This window comes from Anser brachyrhynchus, assembly GCF_964034855.1.
Source record: "Anser brachyrhynchus genome assembly, chromosome: 20".
In the NCBI taxonomy this organism is placed as follows: domain Eukaryota; kingdom Metazoa; phylum Chordata; class Aves; order Anseriformes; family Anatidae; genus Anser; species Anser brachyrhynchus.
The window spans coordinates 4,917,228-4,942,211 of NC_137713.1; the positions used below are offsets into that span (position 1 = coordinate 4,917,228).

The following is a 24,984-nucleotide window of genomic DNA, read 5'->3' on the forward strand; positions in this document are numbered from 1 at the left end:
CTGCTCTCTGTTTTCAGGGATCACCACCCACCAATGCTTACAGCCAAGCAGCTCCAGCCTTCCCCTCTGCTGCGGCTGATCCCATTTGGCACCGAGGTCAGGCCTGGCACGAAGCAGCCTCCCTTCCTGCCTCTGCTCGCCCAGAAGCTCTGCAAGCTTGAGCCTGGTGCCAGGGAGGTCCAAAGAGCCACCTTTGTCTGCTTTGATAGAGAAGCAACTCAGACAGTTAGAAAATTCAGCGTCATTCACTTATTCTTCAGCAAAACCAAGGGCCTCATGCACAGCACAAGGCTGGACAGAGCAGCCCCAGTGGGGAGAGCTTTCGAGGAGCAGAAAGAGTTTGCATCTCAGCACGCTGATGTCTGAGGTTGCTTTAACCCCATCGTTGGCCTTGTCACTTACTGCTTAAGGATTCCAGGATGCATGAAGGCTGAGCAGCAAAGGAGGATATTTTTGTCCTGGAGGAGGAGAATCTTGCTAGCATAAAAAAAAAAAAAACAACAACACGCAGAGAGTGGAGAGATCTCCCTTCGATGGGAGCATCCCCCGAGCATCCTGACCGTGTCACTGAAGCAGCTGGGCAGATGCAAGCTCCAGGCTTCAAAGACTGAGGCTGACAGCCTCTGCTCTGATGTTTCGCTAAAGAGCTGGGAGTGCCAAGTGCTTTCGCCTCCTGTTTTATTAATACGCTGCTCTGATGGCTCATGTATAATAGATATGCCAAGGAACATCAAGAGGTTTACATCCCATTTCCATGTTGCATATGGTTTCTACTAAACGCTATAGGCTCTCCATTCACCTCTTTAAGTTTGTCTTAGTTAATGAATTTGCATGAGTTTGGAGGTTCAAGCAAGGGACAAAAAGTTGGTCACCAGTTCTTCATCTGGTTTCTATGACTTTGCTGTACATGGGAGCTACAAATTAAGCACAGGGAAAACGAATTTGCTCTCTCATTCATAACACTGGATGCTGCTGCAGGAAGTGCCGTGAAGGGCTTGGCACAGTGCTTGTGGGGTGACCAAGCCAGAGCTCAGGGTGCTGCAGCCACCGAGAACCAGGCGGGAGCAGTGCGAAAGGGCGTCCAAGCAGCACACAAACACGTCTGGCTCTGTTAAATCACCCTCGTCTGCACAGACATGAGGGGCTTGGAGCTCCATTCTGGGCCAAACGAGACAGAGTGTACCCCAGTCTTCTCCCTCACAGAAAGGTAATTAGCTGGAGATGTTAAGACCAAATTAAGACTGCCACCGAGGCAGGCAGAGACACAAAGCATCATCTTGTGCATCTGCACAGGGCTCTCCACCAGGAGCCTAGCTGACCCCACAGGCACAAGGCAGACATTTCCATCACGTCCCAAGCTCATATTTTTTTTAATCAGACATGACATATTCTACAAACTTCGTAGCAAGAGCGGTGGTTAAAACGCATACCACTGAGAACAGAAAAAGGCAGCTTGCGCAGCTAAGTACGAATTGTCTCAGCAGATCAGGGCACTGCTCTAAATCGGGACCTTCCCCTTCTGGTGGTTACTGCTGGATGCCTCAGGAGATGAAATCTCCCACCCTGCAAGCTCCAGATTACCAAAAATAGAGTCATGGGGATTTCTCCGTGAGCCAAGCTACCTAGTTTATGTGCTAAAATGTGAAGACTGATGGTCCTCATTGTTTCCAGCTTAGCTGTAAGGTTAGATGCTATTCTTGGTCAAGAGCTGCCGAACGTTGCTGAAGCTTGTTAGGTTGTTTGCTTTAATAGCACACAGCGTGAAACAAAGACGGGAAGTCTTCACAGCAAAATGCCTCCTTCTGCTGAGCTCGCTGCATCTCACCGTGCCTTGGAGAGGTTTAATTATAGGCTGCTGGTTCTAAAGCATTTTCTTCCAATTATCTGGTCTGAGGTCCAATCCCCTAAAACCCGTATGTTACGCTCCTTCCCAGCGAGGATCGATGCAAACGGATCGCGTCATCAATTTCATCTGGGCAGCAGAAGGAAAGAGGGCAACTCACCCCCTGCACCCTGACAGGTTTGACGCGGCTGGGCTAGGGCAGCAGCAAACCATTAAAAGGACGTTGGGAAGACATTTAATCTTTAAAGGATGCTCTATTTAGACCTCGATTTTGTTTTCCACATTGCAACATGTACAGAGGGCATAAGCTGGAGCTCCTGGAGCTGAACCAGCAGCAGGGGGACACACAGGATCCACCCCCCCGTCCCACTCCCAGTGCTGCCATCAGCACCATGCCCGCAGAGGGGCCAGGGCTCAGCCTCTGAGCCCAGGAGCATCCTCACCTTGGGCAGGGCGAGGAGCTCACCCCTGGGTGCAGCTGAGCCGTGGTGGGAGCTGCTCAGTAGCCCAGCACTCAGGGACGTTCACCTAGCAAACAGACAGCTGCCTAGGAGGTGGGGATTTTCAAAGGCCAAACACACAGACCTGAATGAACAGAAAGGACTCAAAAACCAGAATCCCCACAGCAGCACCCCTCACAACGCTCCTTCCCTCTCCCACAGCAGAACAGCTCAAGCTGAATATTCCTGGACAAGAGCAGATGAACTTATTCATCCCCCCAGTTCCATTTATTTAACTCTGAGCCAGAACGGAGATGGAAAATTATTTATGTTCCCTGAAATGCACGGAAACTCAGGGGGAGGTGGCTGCAGACCTCAGCCCTGCTCTCAGGCACAGACCCAACCCGGAGGAGCCATCCCTGCCTGCAGAGCCCCGTTTATTTCGGGAGGGCAGACACGCCAGCACCGCATGGCCTCCGCGGGAGGCTGGTGGCCCTCCTGCCTCCTCACAAGCTGCATTTCTTTACATAAGCGAGGCGTGCTTTTATAGGCCTGACTCACAAGCCGCCCCATCTCGGTAATATTTTAGAGTAAATTTAGCGCTGGTGAGACATGCCTGACCTAGAGGGAACTCCCCTCGCGGCACAGCGGGGAAATATCCAGGCCTGCCCCGTTCTGTGCCCGACCTGCCTGGCGCCATCCGGCCTCGAGGGGAGGCCGGGCCCAGCCCAGGCCTCAGCCCGGCAGCTCCAGGCCTCTGCCACGGCCCAGCTCCATCGCTTGGTCATCACCAGCCTCCAGTAGCAAGAAAGCCCTTTCACAGTCCTGTTCCTCACTAACGTAGTGAATGTTTGTGTGGCAGCAGTTGGACCCGCCAGGGACACCCCATCACCGTGTTCCCGATGCCTTTTTCTACCTGCAATGTTCCTGAGCACCCTGCAGAGCTCCAAGAAAAGGCTCCCTCAAAAATGTGATGTTTCAGCAGCATTTCACCCCGAGAGAAGCCAGCTCAGCACAGGTCCACAGCCCGACAGGTCTGTAACAGACTGACCCAGGCACACGTACCAGTAACACCATCAATTTCCACAATACAGCTGGCAGCTAAATGGGATTTGGGTTTGCAGCCAGCAGCGAGGAGCCACCAGGTTTTTCCATGTATCTTTAGAAAGACAAAAGATGAAGAACACTGTCCCCTCTCCCACTAACCTTGCACCAGACAGATGGGTATGGGCAAGGAAGATAAGAAAAGAAACAAAACATCTGAAGGCAGTGGTCAACCTGATGGCAGCACTGAGGACAGAGCACGCTGTGCTTGCGCACCGAGGTGGGTATCATCCGTGAGGCTTCAGAGCTCCAGGTGTGGTTTTGATCGATAAGCTTCGAGTAGCTTTGGGACAGCCTCTCTGGACTTCAAAGTAAGGATACATTTTTAAGAGATGAAAATGATGAGACCAAAAGCAAATTCATGTGTTTGAAATGTTGAGTTGAAGCCAAACACCCAGCAAGCAAGGGAGGAGGATCTGAAGGGCAGCAGAGTGGAAAAAGCATCACAAGATGCAAAGACCTGAAAGGAGTCAATCAGAGAAGACTTCTTAAAATCACACCACTGGCAGAGAATTCACAGGGCGTGAAAGTGGAAAGACAACAGGAAAATAATACACAATGAGGGAACTGCAAATGCTGCTTCAAAGGCAGAGGGACTGATCACAGCCAGAGCTTTCCGCCTGCTATACTCGTAGTGCTGCCAGAAGCGGGTTAGCAAAGCCTCAGGGTCCCGTTAGGAACAAAGACCAAGGAGGGCGGCAGTGACAGGAAGACACGAAGGAGGAGATGAGCACCAGCACACAGGTGTGGAAGTCTCAAACAGCCTGCAGAAGGGCGAGATGAAGGCTTCAGTGTTCAACGAGCACATCCCAGACACTGCAAGCAGTCTCTGTGCCTGAAGCCCCCTGTTCTGGATAAGGGAACATTTGGTAAACGTTGAGTTTTGAATGTTTCAACAGAAAATCTCCAGTCCACACAGCAGCACATCTCCCGCGTTCAGCCACACAGATAAAACAAAGCCACTCCCGTCTCTCCTCATGAATTTCTCATGGCGTGCTCGGTTCCCTCTCAGCAGGAAATCTGCTCGGGGAATCGCACCAGGACCAAAGGGGCAGAGCAGAGCTGATCCATAATGCACGAAGAGCCCGAGGTTGTCAGGAAGGACAACAGTTTGCAACACAAACAATGGTACTCTGGGAGGTGGATGGTTAAAAATATAAATCTTACGCTTGTGCCACTATGAATTATTGACTGTACGGGGAGTTGGAAAAAAGGATTCAGCTCCATTAATAATTTACTTTCTAATCCAAGCGAAGATGGAATTTTATGCACCACTTATTACCAGCGCCGCTGCTGGAGGAACGAACTGCGCTGCCCGCTGTCGGAAGGCAGAGCCGCCTCTCCGTTTGCAAAGCGGTTTCTGAAGTTAGTTCTCCAGCTTGGGACATCCAGCCTAAACCTTCCCTTGAGAAAGGATATGGTCATTCCTGAATATTTAGTAGGCACATTAAGGACACACAAATTTCTCTTTAAAGCAGCATTACAGGCACAGCACAACAGCGCTGAGAGGAAGCTAATGACCAGCTCTTACGCAGATGGACAGGTATCAAACCACCACCCAGACTTTCTCATTTGAGAAAATAAATCTGAGTGACATTGCAAGATGCAGCAACCAGTTACAGAAACATGAAATACCAACAAGTGGAGGAACCCTTTCCAGTTCTTTGGGCATGCCATGGCCTGGTTTGAACACCCAGGGACGGAGGCTGTCCAGAGAGCAGCAGTGCTGGGTAATTGCACACTGTGACAACTTCGTTGTGAGTTCTTACAACTGCTTGGTCTGTGTTCGAAGTACTGGCTTATTTTGGGGTTTGTGTTGTGAGAGGAGGGGGAAAAAAGGTATCAAAGCCCAGAGAAGTGTGTTAAAAACGGGGACGGGGAACACCCCAACAGCTTCACAACATCAGTTTTGTTGTGCATTTAGGAATTTATGTCCCATACTAAGGGCATACAGAAACCTTCTTAAAGCTTACCTTTAAAGAAAACCATCCTTGTTTCCATCTGCCAAAGCACTACAAAACAAAGTAACTTATTACATTCAAACCCTGCCAACATGGATGCCTGAAACAGAAGGTGAGAAGGGGGCTCCAAGAACACGCAGGAAGGATGAACAGGTCCCACCAAACCGAGCACCTGGGTCAGGAAATGCTCCTACACATCTGGTAGTTGGTACAAAAAGGAGAACAAACTCGTGTACATTCAGTGACAATCCCAAACTGGAGAGATGAGTTACCAAATCTTCTCTGCATCTTCACGGAAGGTTGAGTAGGCAAAGATCATCACAGGGAAAGAACCAAGCACCTTGCTTAGAATTCTAATTTATTATTAAATTACATATCAAAGCTTTTTAAATATATACAGAGAATGCACAATAGGTGAAAAAAATAATTACAGATACAATAAAGTACGTTTCAAGTAGCTATATGAAAAGCAGAAAGAAAAATCAGAAAGTGTGATCAGAAACTAATTTACAAAAGTCTGCATTGGGATGTTTTGTGAGAAAGTTGTGTGTGCTTTTTGTTATCTTGAGTGTTGATTTCAACCGCTTTCCTCACTCTGTAGCAGACACACCAACAACCACTTACATATTCAGAGCTGAAAGCATCACACTGGTTTCAAATATCCAGTCAGCACATCAGATACGGGCACCAAGAGGATTTCACCTGGAATATGGCTCAGTTTTGTCTCAGTATGTCTTTTGTCTTTCATTGTAGACTCCTTTTACATTGCTAAATAGGAGCACTGCTCTGAAGGATTGCATAATCTAGTACTGTTATTAGGAGTTTAAGAATTATTTTGTCCTTCAAAAGTGGTATAGCTGTTACTTCTTCCTGTTTCAAATGAAAGTTTTGGGGGAAAAAATCTAAGAAAAGATCATGCATTAAGTGATCTTGGGAAACAAGCTGCTAGGTTTAGGGAACTAAAACAATCCTGATTGAGTTTCACAACCAGAAGTGGCGGACCAGCCTCCACTCCCTGCGTAGCAGTTTGGGGGGAGCTTCAGGAACACAGTTCCTCTGAGAGTGCAGACCTTGAGGACAAGCAGTTGACAAACTTATCTGAAACTTTCACATCACCTAAAAAACCTCCTACTTTTGCTCATTCATTTTCGATAGCCAGCAAGGAACTGCCTCTTTCTTCTCACAGTGATCTTAAGGCCTTCCAAAAGAAATGACTTTAAAAGCTACAAACAAAAAAGTCTAGTTGATTAGTGTGATGAATCCAGTACAAATTTATAGCACACCTTGATATCCAAAAGCTGACAAACTCAGAATTGATTTATAAAAATGTGCCTCCCCAAAGAAGGGCAAACTCACCCTAGGAGAAGCACCACCTTGCTTGGTCCCAGGTCCCTTCCAGGCTGGCAAAGCCCTGCCTCCACCTCCAGCCTTGCTTGCACAGCCTCTAGGGAGGGGCAAGGATAAGCTTCAGCTGTGCTCTGAGTTGTGGCCACCCAAAAGCTCACCACTTGAATGTGCAACACCTGGTGCAGTCCCCCCGCCATCTCTGCTCAAGCAACTGGAGCATGAAGATCAGAGAAACACATACAAAAAAAAGCCTAATAATATGCGTGTCCATTTGGGGGATCAGAAGGATCCCTTGTGTTCTAATGCTTACCCAAAGGGCTGTTGGACAGGTTTAAAGTTGGTGCTTGTGTACTGGCAAGAATAAAGAAGAAATTAAAAAAGGAGAGTGGAAGGAAACAATGTGCCCTGCAGAAATGTGGATTTACTCACTTCATTTCTATGGCTTACTAACAATTTTCCCAGCACAATTCTGCTTGGATGAATTTCAAAATTGCAACTTTGCCAGGAACTGCAGAAATGAGAATTCCTTAAGGACTTTTTCTTCCTTAGAGCAAGAGGAACTATACTGAAGAAAAAACTTAGAGAACATATCTAGCAATAGGAGACACACAACCCTGTATTTTGGAATTTGAGATTAAATGTACAACCCTCTGTTTTCCTTTTAACAGTCCATTGTCCCACCTACAGGTTCATGTTATCAGAGACATTCAGGAGAATTATTCAGGAGAATTAGCAAGTCCTTCCCCTTCGGCTATATGCAAGCACATCACTTCAGAGAGCAATGCAAAATGCCCGCTCACATAGCTAGAGGAGAAGATAATGAAAGGGAGATTACAAGATTAATTAAATGTATTTTCCAATGCAAAACCAACATAAATAAAAACCATAGAGGGGTTGTAAATACTGAAACCACTTCCAGTAAAGCTTTATCAGAGATAATTCAGCATATTTCTATTATTTTGTACTAAAATATATCAGTTCCTCCATAACATCTTCATGACATGAAAAATCAATCATGTTTACATATTTATTATAATCTACACATTTTCCATAGCAGCTTTATCACACAATAAGATTAAATATATGCACCAAATAATCAATTAAGTCCAGTAAAAAAGACTGGTTTTAAGATTAAGTAAATGAATTTATTTACGATACTGCAGATCTTATACTGCCAACTATATAGCGATCAAATCCTACAAATCCTAAACAGAAGGACAACTGCTGATCAGGGTCCTGTGGGGGTGGAATCAAAGAAAAAGCATTGGGGGAAATGAAGTTTGATCTCCCAACACACAGATTCATTAATAAAACTTCCTTTATCCATCAAGGTTTTCCACAAACCCCTTTAATGAACACTTTATTTCAAACCAGGAACATTCCCAGATCATCCAAATAAATCACCCTTTATTTAAAATACGAGCCCCACCGTTTTACATGTATTCATTTCAAACGCTTTTGAATCCCAAATGACAAGATGACTGATTAGAAGTCCTTGCAGACTTTATAGCACAAAGTTACTATTCTGCAAATAAGCCTTCAAATCCATACAAACATTTTAGGCGCAACAGTGTGGTTTTGCACACTAGACAGGCACAAGTCTCTAATCCCTCCAACAGGTACTTCACAGACACTATAAAAAGCAGTAAAAATACTGCGACTGTCCCGCTAGACTCTGTCCCAGAAGAGAACCCAGAGACTAACTGGCATTTGTGGGTAATGGCATACGTGAAACCAGTTAGAAGCACTGTAAATTCACTGCAAAAAGAGTTAATCCAGTTCTTAGAAAGAGATTTCAGTGCCTCAGTTTCTATTTAGTGGGTTACGATATGACAGATGGAAAAAGAGCCATTGAGAGAGCAGAAAAAATCCATAACTTGTGAATCTGCAATATCAAAGCCATTCCTGACATCGGTTTTGTTTATTGACACAAACACAACAGGGTTCATGTTCCATGTCTGGACAAGAAAAAAAAAAACTTCCCCCCAGATAATGGTAAATGAAACTTGGTTCACTATTCATACATTCAGCTCTTTACTATGAGGAGGCATGTCCCAAACTTTTGCACTTAGATACAATTGCCTCAGCTATAACCATCATAATTTTAATTTCCAATTGACAGTTTAGATTATATCCTACTTACAGTGTAAAAATATTAATGCTATTAGAATAACTTTATGTAAATTACAATATAGGCTTTTCAATCATGTCTTTATAAAGACCTTTATGATGTCATCCAAAATCCAAGTATTTACACCCAAAAGTCTGCTTTCAGGTGAATTCATGTTTGGTCACGTTTCAGATGACTGAACACTATGGTAAACAGCTGCTAGGACACTGTGCTCCCTTTTTACAAAAGGGGACTTGTTAGTCCCTTTAAAGCCACAAAAAAAAAAAACCTATAAATGTTCCTCAGAGGGTGGTTTATTCATATTCTGTGCAAAAAGTGAACTGAACAATCCTTTTTTTTTTCTTTGAGGAATTTGCGTGAAGCACAGTTTTCACAGCACAAATAACGCAGAAATAACTAGTATCTCAGCCATGAGTTAAAAAGAATTACAGAACATGTATTTAGTAGTAGAGCAACCTGATGGCTTAAAGCTGCAATATTCTTCTCATAGGGCAAAAGTGTTCAGTACTGCGCTTGGCCCAGCGGGGAAGCAGGCTTCCTACAGCTTCCAGCCCAGGGATGCCTAACACTCTTTTTCCACCTACCAGCCAACAACAGACCTCCCCAACACCACTGAGCGCAGCAGCTGTTCCACCGGTTTTTGTTAAGAGTCCCATGTTTACTTACCTTGCAGTGAAACAGGGAATTAAAGAAAAAAAAAAAAAAGAAAAGACCATCTAATTTAACCAAAGGAAGATGTATGGCAGGGAAGGAGTAACACTGCAGCTTCAACCCAAAACCAGTGTCGCAGTCTACCATCCTAAACTTTAGACATCATGCTGATACTCCCAGCCACAAAGAGCAGGCTGTTCCAAGTCTGTCTCTTCCCCCACTCACTTTTCCTTGACTGGAGGGGATGGATGGTGGTGATGAGTTTAGCAGAGTCCACGGGGGCACATCCATCAATGAAAAGCGTAGAGCAGCAGTAGGATGGTACAGATGCCAATGACGCCACCCAAGATGAAAGAATCTCGTCGTTTCCGAAGGTTGATCCTCTGAATCAGGCTGTTCACTGCTGGAAACCGATCTTTAAGGAGGCTGAGTCAAGGTCATATCAAAAGCCAGCATTTTTATTAACAAGCCGCAAATTCTGCATGTGGAAGTGAGCAACACTGCAAGAAATGATGCGGAACTACTCCCAAGCTGGAGAAAGCAAATGCAATTAAAAACAAAAACTTAAAGATAGTTAGCAGGATTTCAACTGTACTTCGCTAATCAGACAATCCGAGAAGAGAGGTGACAGAGCAGCTCAGAGTTCACATTTACATAGAATTTAGTATTTGATCACCTAAATTACCAGTGCTTGATATAACCTCCAATATGAGGCTGTTACTTTTAATAATGCTTGAACAAGAATGAAAAAAATGGAGCAACTATATATAACATCTGTGATATTTAATGAAAGTTAAAAAAAATGAAATTTAACAGTTACTAGTGAAGGGAACAACCAAAGGCACTTGACTGAGAAAAGCATGCACGTTGCATGAATATGCACTGTTCCCTGTATAGCACAAAAAACTCCTCCTACTGTAAAATCATAATAATGCAAATCTATCTTTTAATGTACAGAAATACAACAGCCAGCAAGATAATCAGTTTCAGAGTTTCATGTCTTTGGAACCAAGAATCCTTTAAGGCCAAAGCTTATTGAATTTTTTTTTTGTTCTTGCCAGTTGCTAAAAACTGTAATGAAATTTATGGCTCACCAAGATACATCTCTTCAGGATGTAATCTGTCTAATCAGATGACACTAATGCTGTTCCTTGGGCCCTTCTGACAGAAAGGAAGGAGCAAGGGGGAGAAAGACAAACGTGCATGACTTGACAACCCGGCACATTCTTTTAGCCACAAGCACGAAGTATGGAGAGAAACTGAGGAACCAAAATCTTAACATCTGCAAGACTGTCAGGCCATGAGTACTCGCCTGTATACTGCAACTAGCAGCAATCTATGCCAAGTTTTAGCTCTGGACGATCTTGAAAGCAAAAAGAGCAAGATATTACACTTTTAAGAAGATGTATAGTGGGGAAGGCCATTAAATGCTGCTGCAGATCTCTGTGTGAAAATTAAAGATACCGATCTACATACAGTGTTCAAAGTTAAGCAAAACCAACTTGTTCACCACATTCATCATTAAGATACTTCGCTTAGATTAAGAAAGTGACATTGGGGAAAAAAGCCTATTTGTCACTAGTGACAAGACCACTGTGGGCTATACAGCCATTAGCATTGCAAAGCATTTTGATCCCTAAATGATGTGCTGAAAAAAATGTTACTGTACCTCTTCTTGTGCTCCGGCAGTACAATTTTTTTAAGAAAGGATACTAGCCAAGGTATTCATCTTGCTTTGTATTGACTTCAACATCCCTCTCTGCGAAGTCATATTTTCTTTAGTTGCCATGGCGATGCTGGAGAAAGAAAAGAGTGGATCAAGTCGCTGGTGCTAAGAATAATCTGCAGCTACAACAGGAAAGCGAGCAGGGAGCACTTCTTTAGCGAACAATGAATGAGGTGAAGCAATATGAATGAAACACCATTTTTTTCCATTAATCTCTATCTTTTACACTTAAATGATTTCTCTTTGTACATAAGCCATTAACAATTGAAAACACCGATTTCTTGAAAGAGGCGGGCTTTTTGGGACACCTCCTCCCCAGCCCCCAACAAAAGGGATGTTCCATTACAAGCACACCGAACAGTAGTCTTCCAGCCTAAGGTTTAAAGTTCAGAATTTTGTTTAATCAGAAAAGCACCAGGCTTACTTTCACTCTAGAGGGCATATTAAAATTCTTTTCTGCCATCAAGATAAAATTACTATAGAAGTATTAGGCAAATAAGAGCTGCTTCACTATTAGAAATCAATTTACAAAGGGAATGTGCTGGTCGAGAGGAGATGGAAGGGCAGTTTGAGAACACAGCTCACAGAGCTTTACACAAAAGGCTTCTGAACACAGTCAGCGGGTCTTTGAAGACCTTTAAACACAATGAAGTGTTGGGGTTTACTTTGTTTGACTCAGGATTAATCCTGTCCTCTCTCCAGGTAAGAGGGCAAAGCCTGGATTCTCCTGTATTCGTGTCCCAGCAAGCCCAACTTCACTGTTTTCCACAAGCTGGAGTTAACAAAGCTGGTGTATAATGATCGTATCAAATGATACTTCTATCATAGCACAGATAAAACACGTCTTTGAACTTTGGTCCTAATTAAGAATGTCATACATGGGAATACCATTTTTCATACTCTGCTTCTTTAATAATACACGGTCCAGCTGTACGTACTTTATCCAAATATAAGAACACAACACAGGTCAATAAAGTTTCCCATTTCAAACTGTGCTTTATTTTATTTAAATAAGATATTTAAATGAACATTTTAAACAAATAGTCAGCTTTTTTTTTTTTTTTTTTTTTTTTTTTTTAAGTTTCTCTTCAACCCATAAAACCAACAGCTATGCAATGAAAATCAAAAGGGTATGCTATTACTATATAGCCCCAGGTAGTATTTCACGTAGCTACTCTGAATGCAGTAGCTTTGCCTTGACAAACACCCTCATTCACATATAGAAAAACAATATATAAGACTTTAGGCTCTGGAGACGCAGTGCTTAAGAAGGAACAGCAGGAGAAATACTGCTCTCCTCAGCTGGCAGCATTTCAGAAAGACACAAAGGAGGGCATAAATACAACATTGCTGGATAAAAACTCGGAAAATGACACCTATATTGCTATTGACTATACTTACATGAATAACAATGATTAAAAGAAGTGCTAGGAGAAGTTTCTAAGCCTTAAATATGGAGGGAAAGGGTTCTGGGAGAACAAAAGTTAAGTGGAACAACACCACCACAGAGAGAACCATGAGAAAAGGGAACTAAAGCCGTCATCTCCCAGGAAAATGAATGGATAGGAGAACACATCTTTTACCAAATTGGATATCCAAACCTTCAAGAGCATTTTATGCTTGCTCACGCTCGGTGTCTGTACCCAAGCACGGTACAAAAATCACACCTAGCGATATTAACTGCTGAACTGTCCGAATGCACTTGCTCCACACATCTGACTCCCAATCACCATTTTGTCCCAAATTCATGTGGGTTTCAAGGCTTTGGACTCATCTTTTCCCAACAGTTGTAGTGCTGAAACACCATTTGTTTGGATACTAACATACTGTGGCTGACGCGGCATTTCGGTACCAGGAGGTAACAAAGCACCCTTCCACATCTTGGTGCATCTTCCCAGGTACATCTGGTAGGAAGAGGCATGCACACAGACTATTTCTGCAGTATTGGCATTCCTCACATTTTTATAACGACGACCACTTGATGTATTTCACTGCAGGTTTCTGTCTGAACAAAACATCTGAAATGAGCGGCTCCGGACCACCTGACGTAGCGCTGGCTTCTCCACTAGGACGCTACAGCCAACAATGTAAAAATAGCTGGCAAAACCCAGCAGAGCCAAGCTAACAATTGTCCCTTCAAACCTGTAGCAAAATGTCAGCATCACAATTCACAGACATCTTAAGAAAAGAGCCCAGATCAATGAGCCCTAAAGGATTTCTGGAGCTGTAAGTTCGTTTGGGCTCCCTTCCATTCAATCTGCCTGCTCCGTCCCAAGTAGCCCGACATACTACTGTCAGCCTTCATATCGTGTGCCAGACAAACATAAAAAGACTCTCCCCAAAAGTCTGTATCGTGAGGCCTTGTGAACAGAGTAACGTGCATTGACGAGGCAGATCGATCTATTATTTTAAGGTTACATTAGCATTCAGGTGAACCTGAACCCTCAGGAGGATCTGGGAGTTTATCATTCATAAAGAGAATAAACAGTTTGAAAACATGCAGGCAAAAAATTAACATTTCGAATCAGCAGCTCTGTGAGAACAGATTTAACATTTTAAGTGCGAAGTTTTAGATTCATTAAAAACAAACAACACAGTGGAAGCTTCTGTGCATAACTGAGAAAAACCCACAGCATTTTGTATTTTTGCATTTTTTTCCTTTATACTTTCGAAGTACCAATTCAGCAGAAAGCGAAAATGGAACTCGGGGCTAACTGGAAGCAACAGGGCTTGCAGCTGCCTCCTTGGCGTTCAGACAGAGCTTGCCACAATCAGCTAACCAAAACCCTTCATTTTCACAAAAAGAACCGAAGAAAGCCTGCAAAGCTTCTCCTCTTAGACCGTGTAAGTAGTTGCACACAGCAAGTTGTGTGTGCTTGGTGTTGGGGATACACCAACTCACCTGACCCATGAATGCAACTGATTTGATTACACAGGAGACCTTTTTAGGACAAAATTTGTCCTTTTTAGGACAAAATTACAGGAAGAGAAAGTGAAAATTAGGTAACAGGAGGAATAAAAAACAGCATTGCTCACTGCCTCTACCAACAGTGCATGAGAGTACAAAGAACAGCAAGCAAGAGAAGGTGCCAACAGAAATTCTCAACAAAGAATAACAGCTGTAGATCAATACAGAAAAGCAGTCACGATCTAGGGCTGAAAAAAGGGGCTACAAAATTAGAACAGTAAGTATATCAAATTGTATCTTATGTGAGAAGATACAGCATTTGACAGATTACATATTTACAACTCGGCATATGGGTCTTTTAGTTTCCTAAAGTAAAAAACAAACTCACAAAAACCCTGAACTTGCTATTGAGAAAAGCACTCAGTGAATTTGGAATTACTAGGCACTGAGCTGGAAAAAAAGACTTGGTAGCTGTACACAGGACAGCTTGCTCAGTAACCTACAGCTTCTTATCTTATGCCTCCACACCGGCTTGATACTTGTCCAAATGAAATTTTAATACATCATCTCTCAATGCACTCCTGAATTAAGCCACGTGTTTTCATAAGATGCATCCAAAGACTCATTAAGGCATCCATTAATTTACAGAAGTGAAAATACGAGGTGACTGCCAGGATATAAAGTGTTCCTGAGACACCTCCAGCATGCCTTTGGAAATGGTTCTTACAGATTATGATGGAATACAGGGTTCGAGCTTTAGTATCTGATGAGCGAAACTGTCCATTTCTTATAAAAAGGCACAATGTAACCGTTTAAGTTTATGGATGACAAGATTGGAACCTTTTTTTTCCCCCTCAGGATTTTGAAAATGTTAGCGCAATGGGGTAGGTCTTATTGATGTGCTTTGAAGAAAAATAAAGGTAATGGTTGCCATTTTAAAGTTTTACTGTCATATGGTCTTTGTGATGTCCACAACCAAGAATTTTACTGGATACCAGCTATTCAGAAATCAAAATTCAAGTAGAAAGCACTGTTCTTCATGTATAACTTGATTGCTCAGAACATTAGCTGGTTCACCTACTAAGCCTTTATAATTGTGAACCTGAGGCTATTAAATTTAAGCACAATCAAGAGGAAAACACACGGCTCGTCGGAGCTAGTCCTCTGACCGGTCTCGTACAGTCTTGAGTATTGAGGCTTCCTCATATCCTTCATTAAACAGTTTCGCTTCCCTTCCCATCCCTAACACACACTCATTAACTCACTGTTACCATTTGTTTACCGACAATTTTTTTTTTTATATATAAAAAAATGAATCATCTTCTCTACTGAGTATTGGTCCCTTTTAGTAGCTTGATACAGTAACAACAGTTACTCCCAGAACAATTTTCTTTTTAAAAAAATAAATAATTTGAAACTTCTACGTAACATTTACAACAACAGATTATATCCTTCTTACTGGAATCTATTATCTATTTCCTACCTGTGGAAGATCCAACTATGCTAAATTATTCAGCAGTACAACACACAGAAATAAGGTTTAAAGGCACAGTTTTTTTCAACATAATGATGATCCCTTATCGAGGCATTCCTGGAAAGTGATAATGGATTCTGATCCTCCAGTTCTCCCAAGTTCCTCAGTCCACAGGAAAGGTTTGGTTCCTTATTTCTTCTTAACTGATGATTACCAATCACAATACATTTCTGCTAGTCCATGTTACAAGAATGGAAACGTTGCAGAAAAATAAAAACTCCAATTGTAACCCAACTACTTAAAACATATCCCCGTGCCCTGTACTCATGACAGCACTTCCAATGTTAACCTCCATTTACAAATGCAATATGGAAGATAAAATCATTTTTTATTGTACATCTCGAGCTTTCTGTTTTAGTTTATCCTGCTGATTTAATTTATATCTAAGTGTGTAAACAGACAACTTTTTTCCACTAGTTCACTGCTGTGAACAGTGTGACGAGGCAGACCTGCAGCTACCTACATGCTCAAGAGCATTTGTAATGCATAGACGGGTCTCAAACAAGAAAAAAATCCGAATTTCCCTTCTTCACATATTTCGGTTTCTCTCCTGTGATCCAAAACCAGCCTGTGTATAAATTCAGACCATCTGCATCAGCGTCAGGTGATTCCAAGATGACCCCGACTTAACAATTCACTTGGAAATAGCATGAACTATTCTCAGTGCGGCACTGGATTGAACTACCAGAGATGGGTGTAAACCAAGTTCCTAAAACCAGATGGTATTCTGCCCTCTAAATTTAATACTAAAGCGCTGCTCAAATACAGCATTAATGACTGCTGCCATGCTGGAGGAATCTCTTCTGGGTAAGCCTGGAGGTCACAACCACAAAGAGCCATCCATCTCTCCCGTGAATTTGCAAGGGGTATCTCAAATTTCTCCGCTAGTAGCTGTCTTTCCCCAAAATTTCACTTACATTTCTAGTTTGTCCTTGAATGTTCAGTAGTGCTGTAGGTATGTAAGCAACCACATTTGTCTTCAAAAAGAGTCTGCAGTTTTCACTGGCATGATAAAGTACACAGTAATAAACATTTCCAGCCATTATCGAATTCAAACCAGTCCAACACGCAAGCTACACTTTTAAAGCTGCTTGACTTGGAAGGCCAAATGTTTTTACCTAGACAAATGTTTAAGCTGTTGGGTATTTTTACCCCACACAGCAGCCATATATACACATGTTATCAAGCAAAATGTACCAAAAGTCAACTCCTTGTTTCATCCGTTGAGACAGCTCAGTCAAATATATATTGCTTCAGAACTAAAACAAAACTCTAAAGGAACAAGACGTGTTTTTAAAAATCAAATAGTTTATGTATTACGGGAACTTCTGCTTCGTTTTGTACTCCATGAATCATACTTGCTCATTTAAATTCATGACAACATCTGTGACTAAGGGAATGGATTCTGTGACTATGCATAGAAATGCAAGCTCTACTTTTAAATTGATAACAATTCTGACTATATCGCTTATTCTTTGTGTATACGTGTATATATATTCATATATATACACACACACGTAATCTTTCAAATTACTTTAAAGCTTATTGCGTCTTTTGATGAAAGCTAAAATGAAAACAAAAGGAACATTCCTCCAGAAAAGCATGTGATTTTGCCCAGACTCTGGAAGGCTCTTCTGAAAAGAGCTAAGACTCAAAAATTAATTCATACCTTCCCATTCTGCAAAGGCAGGATTTAATGCAATTGAATTTTTCCCTTTTATTAGAATATAATTATTACCCAAAGGAATACCCTAGTATACTTGAAGATTTTTTCTTTATTTAATCTATGGGTTTGGTCCAGCTTCTAAGTGGAAGCGTAGTAGTCCAATCTGTTAATATATAAATCTGACAAATCAGCCTCAATCAGGCTGATTATTATAAAACCAAAAGAACCGACCACACTACACAGGCAAAACTATAACAAATTTTCGAAGCCAACCAGCCTAAAAATACAAGTTGTTGGAAAACAAGAAATAAATCATTTGCTATTTTGAGAAAGTGATAATGTTTGAAAATGAAAACCTGAGAACACCAAACAAAATTAAGCAAAATCTATGCTTATATTTAAATATGCCCAAGACAAGTGAACACTGTTCCAAAAGAACTGCAGTACAAACTATCACATCCCACTCCTTTCTGGAAAGAAATATGCTGCAGTAAGAACCCGTGTCACATAATTCATTTAAAAATTGATTTTAATTTTAGCACTAACAAAACATCTGAATGACAGCCCTACTCATCACTTAATAATTTCAGCTGAGGTACCCCGAAGTTCTCTTGCAAGTATGTTTGGTCCCATGGAGGAGCCGTACACAGGAAAGTCAGGCTCTGCGCTTCTTCAGTTCTGTTCTGTGCAGAAAGGCAGAGCAGGAGTTTCACGGGTAGGGTTCTCTGTGGAGTCACTGCCAACGGGGTCACCAGCGTGCAGCTTACCAGCAAAAGCCACTGCACTCACTGAAAAACGCTTTCCAGTGTTTAGAGTGCTGCCTAACAACAACAACTAAAAAAATGCAAAGTGATCTCATAACTTCCTGAATTACACCCAAATAATATGAGTAATGAACTATAGCAGATGCAGCTCTTGAAGACAAGACAGCATTAGTCGCCAGAATGAGCTAATGATGTCTCACTTTACTCAAGGAATTCAAACAGCTTCCCCTCCACAATCCCATCGTTTCGTTGGTTTACGATAGATAAAGCGTTGAATAAATTTCTATCCGGTGAATTCACTTAAAATGCAGCAGGGTTTGCCATCAATTAACATCACAGCTGAGTATTTGCAATTACTGAGGATGGAAAGTAAAATTTTAAAAAATCACCCTGGCTTCAACAGAGACGGAATTTAATTAAGATTATATAAAATGAAATTACATCTCCTGTGCGACATAGTTACCAAACAAACTCTTCTTCTGCAAAAATAAGCGTAGAACATTTTGGGCAATTGCCACAAGAAGTTCACTTACTACAGATAACACACGGGGCAAGGAGTGCTGAAATCCAGACTCCTAAAACCAAAGTTCATCTACTAGCAGGAGGAACGCTTTCAGCAAATGGCAGCAAGGAGCTCCCAGCCGAGCTCCTCAGGGGACAGGTCATCACGAGGCTAGGCAAAGAGCTCAAATGATACACGTACAAGTCATTTTGCAGGATAGTAAAGCTCAGAAAGTCATCACAGGCCTTTTAATGCCTTCGTTACTGGAGTGGCAGCAAGGAAGAGATTCAATAAATAGTGAGTGTTTTTACAAGATGGAAAAGCAGGGCTACAAGCACGGCAGTAAAGGAGAGGATCTTTAATCAGGAAAAGACTGGAACCCAAAGTAAAACAGACTCACAGTAACTGGGCTAAGTTTGGCAAATATGAGGCTGTGGAGACATCATATCCACATTTTCAGACATTATTGCGCTGACCACTTCTGGTTCATCATAGCACATTAATGTAGTGGTTTAACACATTCTTCCACCATGTTAATTATACTGAGTCCCCACTGGATGTACTTAAGCTAGCCAGACCTTAATGGACACAGAGCCTTGCTGCACCTCTAATTACTCATCTTCATCACTTATGCCAGTACATGCATTATCTGAAACCATATCTTGCTTTCTTTCTTCCTTTTTTTTTTAAAAGCAATAATCTAAAACTTAAAACCATTAAGTCGGCACTCTGAATTATTGGTTTTCAAAATCCCAGAGTTCAATGGAAGACCAGGAAGGGCACAGATGATAAAAGTAATTTATAATGCTATGGTTCTAAAATTTCTAAATCAGTTAGAGAAGGCAGCACTCAAGTATTCAAACAATGCAAAAAAACAAAAGATAAGTAACTATACAACAGTAATAATCATTCAAGCCCATAAGGTAAAAGCTCTTACCAATATCAGCTGCATATTAGGAAGCTGAACATGTCAAAGGATTACAGAAAATCATGCTGCAGAAGAGTGTCACTATGAGAAGAAACAGCTCCACTATTGGAATAGACCTTGATATTGATAGCTCAACCTGAGATTCCCTTTGCTCAGTCACTCGCATTGTTTTTAAAGAAGCTATTCACTTTCAAACATGAACCTAAATTTTCTAAATTAGGATGAATAAAATATTTAGGCAACATGGTTATGTTAATACTGAATAGCAGAAATAAAAACCCATTTCATTGTAATACTGTGTACGAGTTATAAACAATACGGTTATTGTATAAATAAAATGACTGATATCTTTGGACACGGTTCAGTGTAAACACTGATTGTATAGAAAATAATGAAAATTAGTGAATTCATTCCTACCTTATTGTTTCTTCTATCAGCCGATCTGAGCTGAAAGCCAAAAAGAAAAAAACAAAGTTAAAAAAAGGAACGAGCACAAAAGTATTTTTGATCATTACATCAATGATCTCCATGATACAATCCTTAACAAATTTGCCCTTGGAGTATTTCAGGACTCTGTCACTTTTCCCTACAACACAGATGTGGTGGATATATGCAATGAGAGTCTCTGGAGAAGATGCACAGTGTCCCCTACCGCAGCACCAACTGTATGCAAGAGCAGATGCTCAGGAGAACACGAACTACCCTGCAGACAGAAAGGTGGAATGAGCTCCTTAATTCGTGGTTGATTAATGTTAACTGAGCCCAACATGTTCAAGATGCCCAGGACAGTTTGGAAAGGAGTATTAGAGAAGGAAGCAGCTCCTATTTTTGGTCTCTAATCCCAGTCGTTCCTTCCCACCCCCTCAAAAGAAGTAACTACAAATAAAAGCTGAAGCTTGGTTCCAGGTAATACCATCTCAAAACACCGCCTCAGAGCTAGTTTACCAAGTAGTATTTCAGGGTGGTTAGCAAGACAAGCTTTTTCTCTAGTAATACCAGCTGGATGAGAACTAAGTGATGCTTATGAGAAACAGAATCCATGTCATGTGTCAGAGAAAGACCTCGCTAACACGTGCCCCTTCCCACTGCTGCCACACACCGATGGTCTGTGCAGCACCGCTGGGAAAAAGAGCTGAAAATACAGCACTGCAGAGACCCCTTCATCAGAAACAGGCGTGCAAGATTAAGATGATGAACAGGATCCCCAGAAGGCGAGCAATTTTTCTGTACTCACTACTCTTTGCAGTTTAAGGAGGAAATCAACCTGAGGGAAGCAAGTTTTATATAGTACTGCATATTGCTTCCAGCATTAAACTGGGAATTATTGCTGCCCAACTAAAAGGGTTAAAGGGGTACAACAAAGGGCACGACCATCCTCATCCTCCATCCTCTGCATCCCAAGAGCTTTGCCAACTCACGAAGGGGAGGTCTCAGGAGCAGCAGCCTGACCTGCAAGATTTCGTCACGCTCAGCAGCCTGGAGACCCCCTGGCGGATCAGCAAGCCGCGCAGTGTGTGCGTGGAACCTGCTGGGGGGGGAGATGCTGATGGAACATCCCTGTTTGTCTGCGGGAGGAGCGACAGCTCCCAAGTTGCTATTTCTGACTAGTCCAGGGCTTGAAGTTTGGAGACAGCACAGAGCGCTAAAAATATTTTGCCCAAGTTTGAGTTGAGAGGGACTCAACTGGGGCAGCGAACACCGAAAACACGAACTGGAACACGTCGTTCTGCTCCCGAAACGAAGCCAGGCTCCAAAGAGTCAAATCACCTGCAAGTTAATCGGTTTAATGAAATAAAACTGTTTTCACTCCCTGTGTGGTATGTATTGCTGCAAGTACAGAGAACTGAAACACCAGAGGTACGCGCACAGAACGAACACAACCAGCCGCAAGTCTCACGGGATCTGATGCTGTCCCCAGGTCAGCAGAACAGAAAAGCAACGCCTTAAAGGTTTCTGTAATTGCTCAATCTCAGATGCACAATTAAACTGAGAATGCGATTTCTGTACACACATACCATCTCTAACACACTAGTGTATTGCGTGGTCAGTGCATAATAAGCCACAAAGCCATCCAAACACAGACTGAAGAGCAAGAATGTTGCACAAGAACGCACCAATTTTAAAAAGTTTTTTTTTTTAAAAGTATTAGTAACAAGAAGAGTTATCAGCTGTGTAGCCAAAAATAAAGTGCACATTCAAATTCTGTGGAACAAAACATTGACATAACAGTCCTGTTTTAAAAAAACAATCCTTCCCTGGAAAAATCAGCAGCAGCGATTTGTCCATTTAACTGATGACATTACCGTACTTTCATGTTGGTGAACTGAAGACGACAGGGAAGTTGAACACAATCAGAGACCTTAAGTGAACCAGGATGTTCTCCAAGGTTTTCAGAGCACAAAAATTAGGCTGGTCACTTTTCAGCAGAGACACTGCTATTTATCTTAAATATAGCAGTAGTTGGGCAGTCTTATTACTTAATCAAAGAAGTAAATCCAAAAAGTATTTAAAGCTTCAGATTCAATCATACTGTATTATTTTGTTTATATGTGTGATACGCATGTATAAAAATAAAGACTTAAATGTGGCTATCTGTAAGATGCTGACAGGCAGAAGTTAGTAAGATGTACAAACATCTTATGCCAACAAACATCTCAATACCAACAAACAGATTAGATGCGAATGCCATCATGAGACATTTAACTGGTACTTGAAGTCACAAGATTGATGACTCTCCACCTACGTGGCAGTCACACCAATCATTTAAAAGGATGAGCTGCATGTGAATTTTCTTCAGAACGACTGCTACACAGGTAAGGGCAGATTGAACTCACTGACATATTCCACTTAAATAAATAGCTGCAAAGGACAGAGATTTACCAAGCACATCTTTCATTATGTTCTTCCTACATCATCTTTTGAAGGCCCTAAGAGGACACCCCAAAAAAGGCTCCGCTTGCGAGCCTCCAGCAGGCGTACAAACTCCTGCAAAAGGTGACAATGCCACCATCTATGCATTTTCCTGCTCCTCAGCTGCCGAGAGATTAAGAGGCATTTTGTTCACTGAAATTTTGGTATAGACAGCGTGAGCAGGAGCAACATTTTTCAGTAAAAATCCATGCATCACAATCCTTTAGACTTTGGTTAAACTTAGCGCTTCCTGAAAAAGCTGAGTTTAAGCAGAAATCAGACGTTCTTCTAAGGGCAATAACGTGCACTCACACAGCATCTGAGTCTTTCAAAGCTCTTGGCAAGTGCTCACTTACAGCGATATCCAGAGAGAAGCAGGCATTTGTTTCATCATCTTACAGCTCCCAGTTACTGAAAACAACAGCAGGTTTCAGGAAAACCGGGAGCCCTGGAGACCGTGGGGCCCAGAGACCCAAAGCAGCACCAAGGTGAGATGAGTACCGAAGAAGTTTGTGAATCTCTACGTATTAATATCCCGTTTCACACAAATAGTTGTTATAAATAACATTCCTGTGGACATTACCTTACGAACCTCCAAGCCAGCAAGCGGTTGTTCTGGGCAATATTAATGTGAGCTGCCATATGTTTCAATAAGCTATGCGTTTTCACCTGTCGAGGCAGATGGCACTTGGACAAAGTCGTTTAAAAATACTATACGAAGGGAATGCTCAAGGATGCTGAGGTAATCACCTGCTATAACAAAGGGCACAAATCCAACAGCAGCCATCATGCATATGGAATAGCCAGGCCTCGGTGCAACTGTTATCTTCAGAAAAGATTGTGCAGTTCATCATTTAAGTATGCAGACAGCTAAATTAATCCAGAGGAAAAATTAAGTAAAATATGCTTCTAGGATAGACAAATGTGTCCATTACATCGAGCTTTTGAAAATAAAGAAAGCATTTCATTTCCTTTTTTCTTTAAACAAACCTCCATGGCAGTAGTTACAATTGAGTAATTCAGATGATTACTTAGGCGAGGACTGGGCTTCTCCCACACCCACAGATCTTACAGCTGACTTACTGGTAGATACCTAGTACCCGAGCTTGTCAGAGAAATAAGATACAGCTCCACGGCTCCTCGCACACCACTCATTGCACAATGCACTTTAATCCCTTCAGATAAAATTAAGGGCAATGAATTTCAGGACCAACATTATAGCAAAGAGTAACTCACTGCAAGATTAATCAATAGCCTTAGCTCCCTCAAGCTGCTTGCACTAAATCTTTTTTATTTTCACGGTCCCGGATCAGCAGGCAACGTGGAGCTTTAAGGAATGCAAATATCACAGAACATACCTGATACTCTAACACAAATACACAGACTATGATGAAGCAAATCAGACTTGTACAGTCAGTTATTTCCGCCATAACCATTCCTATCTCACAAGTGAAACACTGGGCATATACACACAAAAAAACCGCTCCAACTCATGTTTTTGCTTGCTATCAAGATTCCATATAACTGAACACATTCAAAAGATCATTAAGCTCTTCACATTTTTAGAATATATTTTTTTCCTGTGACAATGAACAAAATATTCCAGATTTGATAAGGTTCATATCAAGCTTGCTTCACTTTAGTGTCCAAGAGAGTAAATTTCGCTGGAGCTGCTTAGCTTGTTCGGACAGCCTCCCACAGCTGCTAATGAAGACAAAAATTGTGGCAGAAGCCTACTCATTGTCTGGCATCCAACACAAGAGCATGATGAGACAAAAAACCTGAAGATATACAACACCCAAAGAGAGAACAATTTATAGTAGAGGACCATGTAAACAACACAAAATTCACTGCCGTGTTTTTAGTAAAGTGCAGAGGGAGCACCTGCCAGAAGTGCACGGCATACAGCAGCAGAGAGGGAGAAGAACACATCTGCCTACAAAGTAGGCATCTTAAATTTCTAGAACAAGAAGAGCAGATTGGCCAAAAAATGAAGACTTGATGTAAAATGGGTACTGTTTGGGATGAACAGCTTGTGTACAAAAACCCTTCTGAAAGCGGAGATAGAAAAGTTCGAGTACCTACACAAACTGCCATCTCCTGCGGGTTCCCTTTGTACGTTAATTAGGGCACAAATCTGGATGCTACAGAGATGCGATGTTTTCACACTATCTGTTGCAGGAGCCAAATGAAATAAGAGTCTACAACAATCAAACAAAATCCAGCACAAGCCTGAGCATTAAGTCAATGTATAGATTTGCCCCAAAGGAACGAATTGCTGACAGCATCACACTTGCAAGCTCTAAGCATATAAGCAAGCTTATTTCTGCAGATCATTGTACTGGGCAGTGTGACGCTCAGCAATCACTTTCAAGAAGAAACAGGAGTAGCTGCAAGATTGGAAAAGAAAAAAAAAACACAATAGCACATCACCACGTTGCTTTTAATCAATACAAGCAATTTGTTAGATCTACAATGAAAGGCACTGGAACATAATCCATTGCTCTAGGCAGAAGTTAACCAACATAATTTGGTGTTGAATTTCCTTCCAGATGCCTCACATATACCT

The 24,984-nt window shown here is 41.9% G+C and overlaps 1 protein-coding gene across 2 annotated transcripts in view; it reads right to left on the reverse strand.

Moving 5' to 3' along the window:
• Positions 1-5,689: 5,689 nt before the first annotated feature.
• GOSR1 (golgi SNAP receptor complex member 1) overlaps positions 5,690-24,984 on the reverse strand; it is a 34,194-nt gene continuing 14,899 nt past the window's right edge. For both annotated transcript variants that reach the window (XM_080563253.1, XM_080563252.1), the window contains exons 7-9: positions 19,923-19,952; positions 11,191-11,273; positions 5,690-9,892 (exon numbers count right to left, since the gene is read on the reverse strand). In XM_080563253.1, coding sequence (XP_080419379.1) covers positions 9,768-9,892; positions 11,191-11,273; positions 19,923-19,952 — 238 coding nt within the window. In that variant the 3' untranslated portion in view covers positions 5,690-9,767. The remainder of the gene's footprint in view (positions 9,893-11,190; positions 11,274-19,922; positions 19,953-24,984) is intronic.